Consider the following 12,578-nt stretch of genomic DNA (forward strand, 5'->3'; position numbering starts at 1 on the left):
GGCTTGGACACGGGTTTTTGTGGTGAGGAATGCTTGATCTAGCTATTAGGAGAACCTAGGGAGAAGCTAGCTCATATTATGAACTATGGAACCCAGGCTGATGAACGCCCCGAACAGTATATAACGCCAACCCTTGCGAGCTCAAGGTTTTGAGAGGTAAGCGATTGATCTACACGTTGTGAATATACAAAATATCAAGTCACTTACCTTGACTCGCTTATTTGCACTTAAGATTTCAACGCAGGCATCGGGATAGCGGAAATGCTTGGCCAGTCGAACTACTTGGCCATTGTCGGTGGTGGAAAGAACCCCAAGTTCCCACAGAATAAGGTAGGCAATTATCCCTAGCATAATCTGAGAATCTAAGCTCACAGATATCCCCAGTTGGTTATATGGGACGATGCCAAACAGAAAGCCGCCATCACACTTGAATTCCGCACCTCCGTGCTCGGTGTCCGTCTCTCCAAAACAAAAATCGTCGCTGTTTTATTGAACAGCGTCCATGTCTTTGCATTCTCCAACCCTCCCCAGAAACTTTCAGTCTTTGAAACCTCCGACAACCCTTTGGGGCTAGCCTGTCTCGATAACAAGGTGCTGGCCTTCCCTGGTCGGTCTCCCGGCCAGGTCCAAATGATAGAGCTGGAGACCGGCAACATCAGCATCATACCCGCACATAGCACACCATTGCGGGCTATGGCCTTGAGTCCTGATGGGAACTTGCTGGCGACTGCAAGTGAGTCCGTAAGTTATCTTAGGCTGCGATCATCTATGGGTGGGTTATTGACATCTATCCAGGGGACTTTGGTTCGTATATTCGCTACAGGAAATTGCACGAAGCTAGCAGAATTGCGACGCGGTGTTGACCACGCAGTGATATTCTCAATTGCCTTTTCGCCGTCCAATACTTTGCTGGCAGTAACATCTGACAAATCGACTCTCCACATCTTTGATATCCCCCACCAGCAACCCGTTACTCGTCGCAGTCAATCACCATCATCAGCATTAGAGGAAACACCTCCTAGCTACAAATGGGGAATCCTTGGCAAGATTCCCCTGCTTCCTCGTGTGTTCTCGGATGTTTATTCATTTGCCAACGCACATTTTGAGATTGGTGAGCAAGCCAACCTGGGCTCGGCGCATGTGCCACCGATCGGGTCATCATTTGGTCGGCCTCAAAAAGGCCTCATAGGCTGGTGCGATGACCAGACTCTGTTGGTAGTCGGATCTGGAAAAGAAGGGCGCTGGGAGAAATTTGTGCTTCGAGATGGCGAGGAAGGAAAGAGGTATTGTCTGCGGGATGGCTGGAAAAGATATCTGGGTTGACAAAAGGAAAATCCCCGGTCTGTCACACCAAGGGTGTAGTCTATCGCCCAGCAAGTAACGAACACCTTGTCTGCAGCACCCAGCTCTTTGCCAGCATCAAGCTTGAATCATGGCATCGCTTTCTGGACTGGGAAACGCTCTTATTTGGTCAGGGTGTCCCAATTTGCAAGAAGAGAATCTCGGCGAGAAATATGTGTAGCACCGTAGATAACGTTGGCAACCTTTATAACAATTTCTCATATATCTTTCAATGGCGGCGATCATGTCTATCCCGATCACTCCGGTGTCTTCGGGGTTCTGGCGAGCGTGATTTCCTCGGCGAGCGGTCCCTTTTAGATTTTTCTCCTCTTTCGGATGACCTATGGCGAGATTGCCGCTCCCTATCCAGAGAGCGATCATCTCTATGTCTTCGCTCGCGAGGAGAACGGGAACGGTGTCGGCGGTGATGCCGGCTTGATCGTTCTCTGCTGTCGTCGCGTCGTCGAGACGACTTCTTGGTGCTGTTCCACAACTGGATTGCAGTGGCGATCTCTTCTTTCTTCTCCTCAATGAGGAATTCCTTCATCGGGTCTTCCTCGTCGTGGTTCCGAATCAATTCTTCCAGTTCCTTTTCCTCTTTCAGCATAGGTCGCCTCTCTTCTATTGCGGTTCCCCTCCTCCGGTCGTCCTCCTTGTTCTTGTTCTCACTGACGCCGGGATCTCCCATCAGCTTGGCGACATTGTCCTGCTCTTCCTCATCGTCCTTCCGCTTGTAGCGCGCATGATCCACTCGAAGCAAACGGCCCATGACAGTTGCGCCACCGAGGTTATCCACAGCAAGATCTGTGCTGCGCTGGTCCTCATATTTCAGAAAGGCAAATCCCTTGCTCTTGCCTGTTTCCTTGTCGCGGACTAGGTTGACATGCACCGGTTCTCCATACTGTGAGAAAATCGCAATGATGTCGCCTTCGGATAGATCAAATGGAAGTCCTCCGATGTAGATATAGGCTGTGTCGCGGTAATCTGCATGCCATGATGCCTCTGGGGGTCTATAGGTGGAAGGTAAGACTGTCAGTGGGAAAAAGAGCTTTGCGGGAGCTTCACATGAGTTCAACTTACATCGCGTGCTCAAGCTCGCGCTTATTGAGCGCCTGGACCTGGCGAATAGAATTCATGGAGGGAAATGTGCACGGGAGAATAGTTCAAGGTGTGGCAGAAGTTGGAGAGAAAGAAATGTGGAGCCCGCGCTGAACCGTAATAATCAATTGTTTACGGAGACGCACCTTTACAATGCAAACTAGCCCCCTGCTCAACAACGTGCCAGAAAAAGACCTTCCTCTTTTTTTGTGACTTGCAATCGGAGATCCCTTCGCGATTAGGGTTGTTTCACTTGGGCCTACATTTACCCATCTCCCTCGGGATTCCCCTGACCCGCAACGCTGCTTCGCCTTACAAGCCCTCCGCCTCCACATTTCCACGCGAACAATATCTCCGCTGTACTACGGTAGAGACAGACATTTGGAAGGGTGAATGCCCTTTGAGGCACGGTGGGACTTGACACGATGCCTTCCAGTCCGAATCCCGGGAAGACGAGCAGTCGGCCAACCAGCAAAGATGGCTCCAAGAAGAACATTTGGTCCTCTCTATTAGATACTGTTGCCAACGGCAAGCGCTTACCCGAGAAGAACTTGCTAGTGCTAGGTTAGTACCAGTTCATCCGAGCTTTCCCGTGCCGCTCATCTTCATTTCTAGTCCCGTCTTTCATCTTGGACCCGTCGCTAATAGCTCGATCATAGGTGGCACGCCGGACAGCCAAAGGGAATTTCTAGATACTTTCTCCGCGGACACCTCTGCAGACCCTAGCTTAGTAAACGACAAGCGGAAAGGTAAAGGGAAAACACCACCAATTGCCAATCAGTTTGCGCTTGGATACACATATCGAGATGTCCTCGATGCTGATAAAGAAGGTACACGGAGAATGCACTCTTTGATCAGGCATATGCTAATGCTTCTCTCGCGCAGATACCCTGGCACGCGTCTCGGCGTACCTCTTGTCCGAGCCCTCTCCGTCATTCGCACCTCTCCTTAAACCACTTTTGACCCCCAAGTCCGTCCCGGAAACGCTGGTTGTCATTCTGATGGACTGGTCAGACCCATGGACGTGGGTTCGCAGGCTAAGAGAATGGACCCGTCTGCTACGTTCTGTGCTCGTTTCGCTTGACGATGAAACCAAATTCGTTATGGAAGAGACCATGACGGAATGGCGCGATCGCAAAAGGGGAATTGATCCCAGCTCTGCGGCTGCAGGCGGCATTTCAACCTCAAGCGGTCCGGTCACAATACCTCTAGGACCCGGTGAATGGGATGAGGGCCTCGGAATCCCAATGTGTGTTGTCTGCCAAGGGGTATGTAAACTCTTATCCAGAGATCAATTGCTGGTATACCTTTGCTGACTTTACTTCGCGACGTTCTCAGGCGGATAAAATCGAGAAATTAGAGAAAGATCACGGATGGCACGAAGAGCAGTTCGATTTCGTTCTCCAATTCCTCAGAACGATTCTCTTGAAGCGTAAGGATTTTATTACCCTGTGTTTGGCCATTTTGTGCTCTTTTCTGACCTCTATACAGACGGCGCATCGCTCATCTATACTACCCCATTCCTTGCAAACTCTCTTCAGGGCTTGATTCATTCTTCTCTGGGCATACACTCTCTTTTGAAAAGAGAATCATTAAAGCATAATGTGATCGACCGAGACAAGATTTTAGTGCCAGCCAACTGGGACTCATGGGGTAAGATCCGAATTATTCGGGAAGGATTTGACATGGAGGGAGTATCGACGGCGTGGTCGATTGAGATTCAGGAGCCTCCCGAGTCAATCTACCAATCCACAGACGACAACCAGCAGGGCGAGAATGGCGTAGCAGAAGAAGGCACAAGTGCAGTGACCATGTTCGAACTGACCATCAATGACCCTAAACGAGGCACATCCAACCCCCACGGCAACACGACCAAGATCGAAGTCGAGACCACCGACCTCCAAGAATTCTTCGCAACCCAAGTGGAGAAACTGGAGGATCTCAAAGCCAAGGATGAGAAGGAGAATTCAAACCAGCCAACCCCGCAACTGGAGATGTCTCCCATGGCCGACGAAGGCAAAGTCAACGACCACATCGGCCCTGTACAGTTCAACATGGGCGGAATCCAAGTGGACGCCGATGATATGTTGAAAAAGCTTCGGGTAAGCACCCGTCCAGCGCGGCATCATCACCCCAACCCAGGACATAGCTAAATTTTACCCCAGGACCGCGAGGCTAGTCGAACCCTAAAGAAAGAGAGCCCATATGCAGGCACCGCCGGCAGTGACGAGAAAGCGCACAACCAAGCCCTGGCGAACTTCTTCGCTGGCCTCGTCAAGAAACCTGGCTCCAGTCCCCGTGGCAGTCCTTCGGCTTGATTCATTCTTTTCTCGCTGTATTTTAGTTCTTTGTGCGTACATAATACAGAGGCCGGAACTCTCACTGTTGGTGATGGGCTGGGTGGTTTGATATATGGAGATGAAAGAGCTCTTGGGGGACTTTTGAAACTTTGAAGGGGAGACAGTTGCTCTGTTGCTTACTCTAGCAGTGGATGGAGCTCCCTGGCTTGTCGGCAGGTGTTAGATAATGATACCAATATGAAGTCTGTGATTTGTTATTCTACGTGTCTTTCCAGCAATACGAAGGACGAAACAGCAAGTAGATGTACCTTTGAGTATATCTAAAAGGCGATGTTTTTGTAGGCTAGTTTGCTATTATTTGGTACCTATGATCTTCTAATATAGACAGACAATATAAAAGTCAGAGCAAGAGTAATATTCGATCTTCGAATTTTACTCAGCTCCCTTTCAACACTCACCAGTTCTCCCACACGGCATCAGGCATAACCTTGCGCATGATAGACCAGTGCTTGATCGCACTGCGATCCTGGTACTTGTGCAATCTTCCGGCCTGCTTAGCGATCAAAATTGGTCTACCGCCCTTGGGCCAAGAGGCAAAGATGGCAGGGTCGAGTTCGTGCTTGGGAACAAGGTAGCTTTCACGAGACTTGCTGCGCAGGAAGTCTGCCGGGACAGGGTCACGGAATTGAATCGGTGTGTTAGAGCTCTTCTTGCAGAAAAGGACCAGGTTGGTGAAGTCAGTATCTTCGTCATCTCCAGTGGGTTCTTCGCGGAAGATGCGGCAAGATGGGAAAACGGCATTGATGGTGCGGACGACGAGACCGGTTGGGTAGAGGGCCACATCACCGGCGTAGTTCTGTGTTCCATTCATTAGTCTGTGATTAATTTGGGGGGCTTGTTGCCTCGATGAAACTCACAATGGCAATGGCACCGTCTTCCTTGAGGAGCGAGTGAAGGCCTGACAGGAACTCGTATGTGAAGAGGTCGGCGGGCTCGGCGCCTCCGGTGAATACATCATGGACGATATAGTCATACTGGGGTGTATTCGGGGAGGACTGTGCCTTCTTGACAAATTTTACGGCGTCTTCAATGACGGAGATGTGGTTTGGCGGGAGGTTGAAATATTGAGTGGCGAACTTGTGCACCACAGGGTCGATTTCGACGATGGTAGTTTCAATGCCGTGTTTGATGAGCGCAGAGGGTGTTGTGCCGACTCCAAGACCACTATTTCCTGTCAGTAAACTGGACGATCGATCCTTTTTGCATGATTCTTACATGACTAACGCCTTGCTGTCTGCGTCAACGCGGGAAACGCCATTATCCGGCTCAACCAGACGGACAGCCTCGAGCATGGCAAAGACTGCGTAGATAGGGTCATCCACCTCAGGCCGGTAGCCTGGCGCCAGCTTGGTCCACTGTCCACCAAGCAGACTGTGGTCACAGCGCATAACTCGGAATCCTTCATTGTGGTTTTCCAAAACAGAAATGTACCCAGTGTAAGCTTCCTGTCGTGCCAAAAGAGAATAACCTTCGTGCTCAATCGCGGAATTGACACCACTAATTCCAGCGAAATGTACGTTCGAAGTCACCGAGAAAATGATGGAGGGAATGGCCAGGACTAGCCATTTTGACGGGATGAGCACAGAGTAACAGGCTGCGAGAAGCATTTGCATGCCAACTCTGGTGAAAATAACCGAGGTCCCAACAATCCATGAAAGAACATATTGGGCAATGTGGTCGCCAGCCGAGTAGAATATATATGTACCTATCAGGGGCACATGCTCAACTATCACGTCGCCCTGCGCTTCGAGTCTCAAAGCAGTCTGGATTTGCTTTCCGGCATAGGCGACGGTCAACAGCACCAGAGGGTAGTAACCACAAAGTTCTGTGATCACTGGGCCTGTGGGGTTGCCAATCTTAGAGCTTTGCTGCTTGATAAAGTACTGGAGAGTCGGAACCCAGAATGCCAACACAGGGAGCATAAAGCCACCTAGACGGCCCATGCGCTTGAGAATCTTGTCCTTCAGTAGCCACCCGATTCCGCCGGAGATGGCCACTCCAAAATTATGGAAGATATGCGCGGGGAAGGATCCATATGTTGGAGACAAGACAAGCTTCGAAAGGGGCGAGTAGAAGGCAAGCAGGATCAGCAAAACCACACCGGTAGTGAACCGCCGGGCATCAATGTGCCGCAACATGTCCTGGGGGGACATTATTTCCAGCTGATGCAGTTCTGGATATACGGGAAATCAACCTAGAAAGCGCATCTGCAGGCTTGTTAGCAACCTGAAACTGTGTCCTTTCCCCCTTATTGCAAAAAAACATCCATAGAATAATGAAAAGGTATTTTGAATGAGATCCCCAACTTACACGTTCAAAGCAGATACATCTCAAAATATTCTTCAACGAGAAAAAAGTTATTGCGGAGGTGAAGGCACTTTTGCCGCTGAGCTCCGCGTTCCCAACTTCCTTCTCCTCTCCTATCCATCTCCACACTCTGAAACACACCAAAGATGCCACATTTCCCCAAGGATTCTGGGTTTACGGCCAAAGATGTGTCCAGCGCACAAAAAGCTGTCACAGTCAAAAACCGTCGCAAGCGGTATCTGGACTTGCACCCAGAATACTTCTCGGCGGGGCTTGAGCTAGCCGGTCCGCCTGATCTCTTCTCTCCCATTGCCAGTTAATCATTTTACACATTATCTGGCCTGGTTTATTACTGGTGCCAGCTGGCTTTGCATACAGGAGCGAACAAGAAAACACAATGCTAATCCTAATCGACTTCTCCACAGACCCGTTATTATACGATCGCCTCATCCGCCGGTTCCAGACAGCACAAGAAAGAGAGGCCGAGGGGCGAGCGAAGGGGTTTTCAGGCGTCCTGGAGACTGATCTCCTGCGATCTGAAGCCAAGATGGACGCGATCTCAAACCCAGACCCTAACGCTATGATGACCTATACTCGCGGCCCAGATGGGGAGATCCTTGCTGAGGACCGTGATGAAATACCCCCAAATAAGGAGGAAGGCGAGCGGCTCTGGCGCTGGGAGATGGGATTGCGTTTCATGCAGGGTAATGACTCTGATTTCGATTACGAGACCGTTGATCAAAATGACGACTATGATGATCACTCGGATGAGCAAGACCAGTATTTCGAGGATGAGGAGCCTGAATGGGTGGTTGACGGCACTTGCGAGGACGGCGCTCGCCCAAATCTCCAGGGAGAAACAGGCATTCAGGATTTCTAGATTCAGAGAAACCTCGTTGCACGTGCCCTGAAGATGTGTGCTACAGCAAGCTTGCTCACTGGCTACATGTTATGTTATACATGTTGCTCGTGCTGGTCTGACTGACATCACTCGGCTACTTCTGAAACAAACCGCCCTTGAAAGCCACAGTAGAGGGATTTGATACTGCTTTCGAGATCCCTACCCCATCGACAGCTTCGTGTTCGTCATTAAGATGTGGCAGGTCTGAAAGTGTCCGCGATGGCCACTGGCTACCACGACTTGGTATCCTGGAAGACAGCAGGTGCTCACACCGACACTATCGCTGAAAACTCTGTTGCCGTGAGAACATTTTTAGGTTTATGCTTCAACTACTGGCTCTTGCTCATGGTACTTGGCTGTTGTCAATTTCTGACGATCCAGGGTTCACTTCAGAGCGAACACTCTACTTTGAATCTTAATCTGGCAACAGTATGAATGTATCTATTCAGGCTCTTAATTTACCCTTGATCATACGACAATTCTATCTAATAAGACTTGAATAACTAAGTATGTACAGCAATCAGGCACTCATCCATTTAGAATCTATGCAAAGTCAGGCCTCGGCCTTGTATGCTCGCTATTTATGGAGCGCTCTTGGTCAAAAGTGCAATGGCCTTCTCCCTGAGCTTGAACTTTTGGATTTTTCCACTTGCCGTCTTCGGGAAAGGCTCCAAAGGGCCCAAAAAGAAAACATGCTTCGGAACTATACGCAAGCAAAACATCAGCTGGGTTTATATGGCAATTGTGAGGATGACTGAAGACTAGCTGCAAACGATGGAAACGATGCAGCAGTCCCGAGGCCTGGGTTATAACTTACTAAGATGGTTGCTAAGCTTCTCACGCACCCATTGCTGAATATCCTCAGCAGTGACTGTTTTTGAGCCGTGGTCCCGAGGAATAACGAAAGCAGCCACTGCCTCGCCATATCTCGCGTCGGGGACGCCAACGACAGACACATCTGCAACGCTATCGTTGGCTAGCAAGCAATTCTCGATCTCTAGGGGGTGTATATTCTCGCCACCGCGAATAATCAGATCTTTGATCCGTCCGGTGATAGTGATATATCCATCCGAGGACATGGAAGCTTCATCTCCAGTCTAAAAGCACAGGTCAGAGAAATTCGCATTACTTGAGACAAATAATAGATGATTAGACTCACATGCATCCACAACTTTCCAGACTCATCTGGAATCATCACCTCCGCGGTCTTTTCTGGATCATCCCAGTATTCCTTCATCAGCAGGTACCCGCTTACTGCCAACTCACCCCGTGTCTCTATGGGGAGAATCTCTTTCTTGTCCATCGGTTCCACAATCTTTGCCTCGACATGTGGCATGAGTTTTCCGACAGAGTAGATCCGCTTATCGATGGGATCATCCGTCGTTGTCATAGCCGAGACGGGGCTTGTTTCCGTCATTCCATAACAAATCGTCAATTCGGTCAGGTTCAATACCTTGTGTAGTTTTTTCATGATCTCAGAAGGAATACTGCTTCCAGCAGCGATTCCCGTGCGAAGATACTGGAATCCCTCCTTGGAGATTTCTCCCATCTCGATCATGCTCAACTCCTCGAGGAACATTGTCGGTACACCGTGCAGCGCGGTGCATTTCTCCTCTTGAACAGCTTCTAGTGCAGCCCGAGCATTGAAAGATTCACTGGGGAAGACGATGGCTGAGCCGTGGGTTGCTGTTGCCATATAGCCTAATATACCGCCGAAGCAATGGAACAGCGGTGGTGGGCAACAGACAATATCATTCGGCGTGAGAAGCATGCGATCGCCAATCTGAGAGCCATTGTTTAGAATTGAGCGATGGGTAAGGCATGCTGCCTTGGGCATTGATGTGGTTCCTGACGTGAACTGGATATTCACAGTTTCATCCGGTGAGAGATTCTGGGGAGGAAGTGGGCGGCCGTCTGCAGTAAGCTGGGACACAATAGATGCATACGGCGTCAAGCTTTTATAGGAAGATATATCCACGCGGCCTTCAGAGTTATCGACCATAATGATGTTCTTCAGAGAAGGGACCAATGCGGACTCCAGGTTTGACTTGTGGAGGTCTTCAACAATGTCGTTGAGCAAGGGAACATTACTGCGCGGTTGTTTTCGGGGCAGATTGGACTCTGTACTTATTAGAAGATGACCGGATCCTAGGTGACCTAGGGCCGCAATCACTTGTGCAGTATTGAAAGACGGATTGAGCGGAACCTATCAAATTATTAGATACAATGTTGCTTACCACAATGAGCGGACTGACTTACCAAGACGGCGCCAAGTTTGAATAACGCGTATGTTGCCTGCTCACGGGTGTAAGCCTTGTTCTTCTCTTCTCAACCATTTTTAGGGACACGCAACGTACCACAGCGTATTCCATCGAGTTCCCAAGCATGACTCCAACCCGCTCCCCCTTCACAACACCCAGTGATTCCAGCCCCCGGGCGAGGGCATTGCTTCTTGTGTCCAAGGAGGCATACGTTGCTCGATCTTTTTGGTGTCTCGAGATAACACTGGACAGTATAGTTAATATCTCCAGTCTTAATTCTCCAATTTTGCGTCACGGTTCTCACGCTGTTCTATCTCCGCATTCCGCGACAATCTTGGCGAAATGGTCCCCAACTGTGGACTCAATCAAGGGCGGCTATATCGAAAGCAATACGGTCAGATAAATACTGTTATTTCCTTGTTCTTAGATAGAGAATACTTACACCTGATGGCCCCCGCGCATAGCTCTCCGTCAGTAGCCCTCTCTTGACCAAGGATGATTGCTGAAGGACTCTCTTTCCTCCAAGCACACACTTCCGACAGGATGTGCAGCCTCTCCGGCTCAGCCCCGTGATAATTCCGCTGTAGCTCATGTTTTTGTTCCAATGCTAGCTTGACCAAGATTTCATGACTACTTGAGGGCTGCAATTGACTGTATCAGTCGAGTAGGGCAATGCGATAGGTAGTAGTCAAATTTTCCAAATGAAGGGATTTAGAACAGCAGGGAGACAAGGACGCAAAAGGCGGAGTAAGTCCGCGGAAAGTATAGCTTTCCCCGCACCCCCAGAACTGCGGGGATACCCGAGGAACTACATCACCCTATCACCTTGGTGCTAGAGTGGACACTACATATTTCCTACATTAATGCGTTGAAGTAAAATAAATCAAGGGTCTATTCAATGCTTTGCTATCAAAATCAGCTCTCAACTCTAAGATGCAGAATATATAGTTGGCTAATCTATTTCTAGTCAGTCCCAGAACCATCGCAGTGTCCGCATAGGCAGTTATAGCCAGCAGACTCCCAGTACTTATTGCCATAGCTAACAGTGATCTCTTCGAATGGCAGAATATCGCGAATAGCTTCAACTGTGCACACAACTTGTTTTCCAATGGTGCGAGTCATGAATTGCGTCGAGGGCCGGCACGAGTGGCTGATATAACGAGTCCAGTTGCCAAACTGGTGAGGGCAAATTGTACACAGATTGGAGAACTCCGATTTGTCGTCGCTTTGTGTTAGAGGATAGACCTCCTCTGCGGGGTAGGGAAGGAGCTCACCCATGAAGATATCGAGAATATCACCGCGCCCGAATCTCGCCAGCGCTCGGACACCAGTACCCTTCTCGGTGTATTCTCTAAGCTCAACCAGTTCTCCTGCCCGAGATGTCAAGCGGCAGTCACAAGAAACAGGGCTGCCGCATAGAACACAGTTGCGTCCGACGTTGGTTGAACTGCCATTGGGCTTCTTGCGAAGTGTCGGGTCCTGTTTCTGACCACTCCACTTCTTGGGATCATAGATACTCTCGTTGATGTGTTGCTGTAACTTGCCATTGTATGTGGGTTCCTTTAGCTTGCCATCAAGCGTGATGACCGTGTGATGAGGGTGGTCGACTTTCCATACCATGTATGTCTCGATTTCGGGTTTCATATCTGGCAGGCCTGGGATGGGGTTGTCCTGGTAGACCTGAAGAATATTACGCCACTTCAGGGTACGGCTGTGCGCATAAAGTTCAATACTCACGGAGTTTTCGTGAATCTTCTCGAGCAGGAACCCCCAGGTCCTATCGTCGGCTTCTTTGATACCCCGTCGGAATGCTTCGGCATGGGCACAGATAGCAAACATCTTCCACCCTAGCCCAGTAACGAATTCTAAGAATCTACTGTTAGGTGTGACAGGTTGGAACTCACCGTGTTCCGCCTTGAATGATTCCACGCAGGACGTGTAGTAGCCGATTTCCCGCTCCACAAATCCTTCTGTGAAGACAAGCAGGTTGGAGAACGTCTCTTGAGAATCGTACACTTTGTTTCTCGCATGTCTCTCGAGATTGCAGTAAGCATTGATGTCATGGTACACGGCTAGAATGATATCAGTAGCTTCCTTGTTTGCCGTCTGGTTCAGTGCGTCTTCAGAGCCCCAGGGTGGGAAAAGCTTGTTGAGATCAACAGGAGGATTGGGAGCCTTTTTGGTGGTCTTCCTATTGGCGCTCTCCCTGGCAGTCTTCCTATTGGTGGTCTTCTTAATGGTGGTATTGGGGGTATTGACTGTCTTGACCTTCTTGGCTTTCTTATTTGTGATTTGGGGTACGTAGGCCAT

At 49.6% G+C, this 12,578-nt stretch overlaps 6 protein-coding genes across 6 annotated transcripts; 3 read left to right on the forward strand and 3 right to left on the reverse strand.

Annotated features, from left to right (window-relative positions):
- Positions 1-261: 261 nt before the first annotated feature.
- N7518_000515 (phosphatidylinositol-3,5-bisphosphate binding protein HSV2) lies at positions 262-1,323 on the forward strand (the record flags this gene model as incomplete). Its single annotated transcript, XM_057181443.1, has 3 exons — positions 262-330; positions 385-741; positions 796-1,323. 3 exons carry the CDS (start codon positions 262-264, stop codon positions 1,321-1,323), a joined length of 954 nt encoding a protein of 317 aa, XP_057046793.1.
- Positions 1,324-1,570: 247 nt separating this feature from the next.
- On the reverse strand, positions 1,571-2,477 carry N7518_000516 (IST3 family RNA-binding protein; the record flags this gene model as incomplete). Its single annotated transcript, XM_057181444.1, has 2 exons — positions 1,571-2,351; positions 2,422-2,477. The coding sequence occupies 2 exons, from the start codon at positions 2,475-2,477 to the stop codon at positions 1,571-1,573; spliced, it is 837 nt and encodes a 278-aa protein (XP_057046794.1).
- A 369-nt stretch (positions 2,478-2,846) lies between these two features.
- N7518_000517 (dynein family protein) lies at positions 2,847-4,757 on the forward strand (the record flags this gene model as incomplete). The annotated part of the gene is made up of 6 exons (XM_057181445.1): positions 2,847-3,003; positions 3,099-3,269; positions 3,325-3,707; positions 3,778-3,871; positions 3,931-4,541; positions 4,605-4,757. Coding segments are annotated over 6 exons (1,569 nt in total), but the record flags the coding sequence as incomplete, so codon positions are not given.
- Positions 4,758-5,193: 436 nt separating this feature from the next.
- N7518_000518 (spermidine synthase) lies at positions 5,194-6,952 on the reverse strand (the record flags this gene model as incomplete). Its single annotated transcript, XM_057181446.1, has 3 exons — positions 5,194-5,595; positions 5,657-5,963; positions 6,015-6,952. The coding sequence occupies 3 exons, from the start codon at positions 6,950-6,952 to the stop codon at positions 5,194-5,196; spliced, it is 1,647 nt and encodes a 548-aa protein (XP_057046796.1).
- A 300-nt stretch (positions 6,953-7,252) lies between these two features.
- N7518_000519 (uncharacterized protein) lies at positions 7,253-7,986 on the forward strand (the record flags this gene model as incomplete). Its single annotated transcript, XM_057181447.1, has 2 exons — positions 7,253-7,391; positions 7,532-7,986. The coding sequence occupies 2 exons, from the start codon at positions 7,253-7,255 to the stop codon at positions 7,984-7,986; spliced, it is 594 nt and encodes a 197-aa protein (XP_057046797.1).
- Positions 7,987-8,588: 602 nt separating this feature from the next.
- Positions 8,589-12,578, reverse strand: N7518_000520 (uncharacterized protein; the record flags this gene model as incomplete). The annotated part of the gene is made up of 9 exons (XM_057181448.1): positions 8,589-8,710; positions 8,825-9,104; positions 9,167-10,213; positions 10,267-10,302; positions 10,365-10,512; positions 10,573-10,643; positions 10,711-10,748; positions 11,249-12,133; positions 12,173-12,578. The coding sequence occupies 9 exons, from the start codon at positions 12,576-12,578 to the stop codon at positions 8,589-8,591; spliced, it is 3,033 nt and encodes a 1,010-aa protein (XP_057046798.1).

This window comes from Penicillium psychrosexuale (genome assembly GCF_028828465.1).
Source record: "Penicillium psychrosexuale strain IBT 29551 chromosome Unknown utg000001l, whole genome shotgun sequence".
NCBI classification, from domain to species: Eukaryota; Fungi; Ascomycota; class Eurotiomycetes; order Eurotiales; family Aspergillaceae; genus Penicillium; species Penicillium psychrosexuale.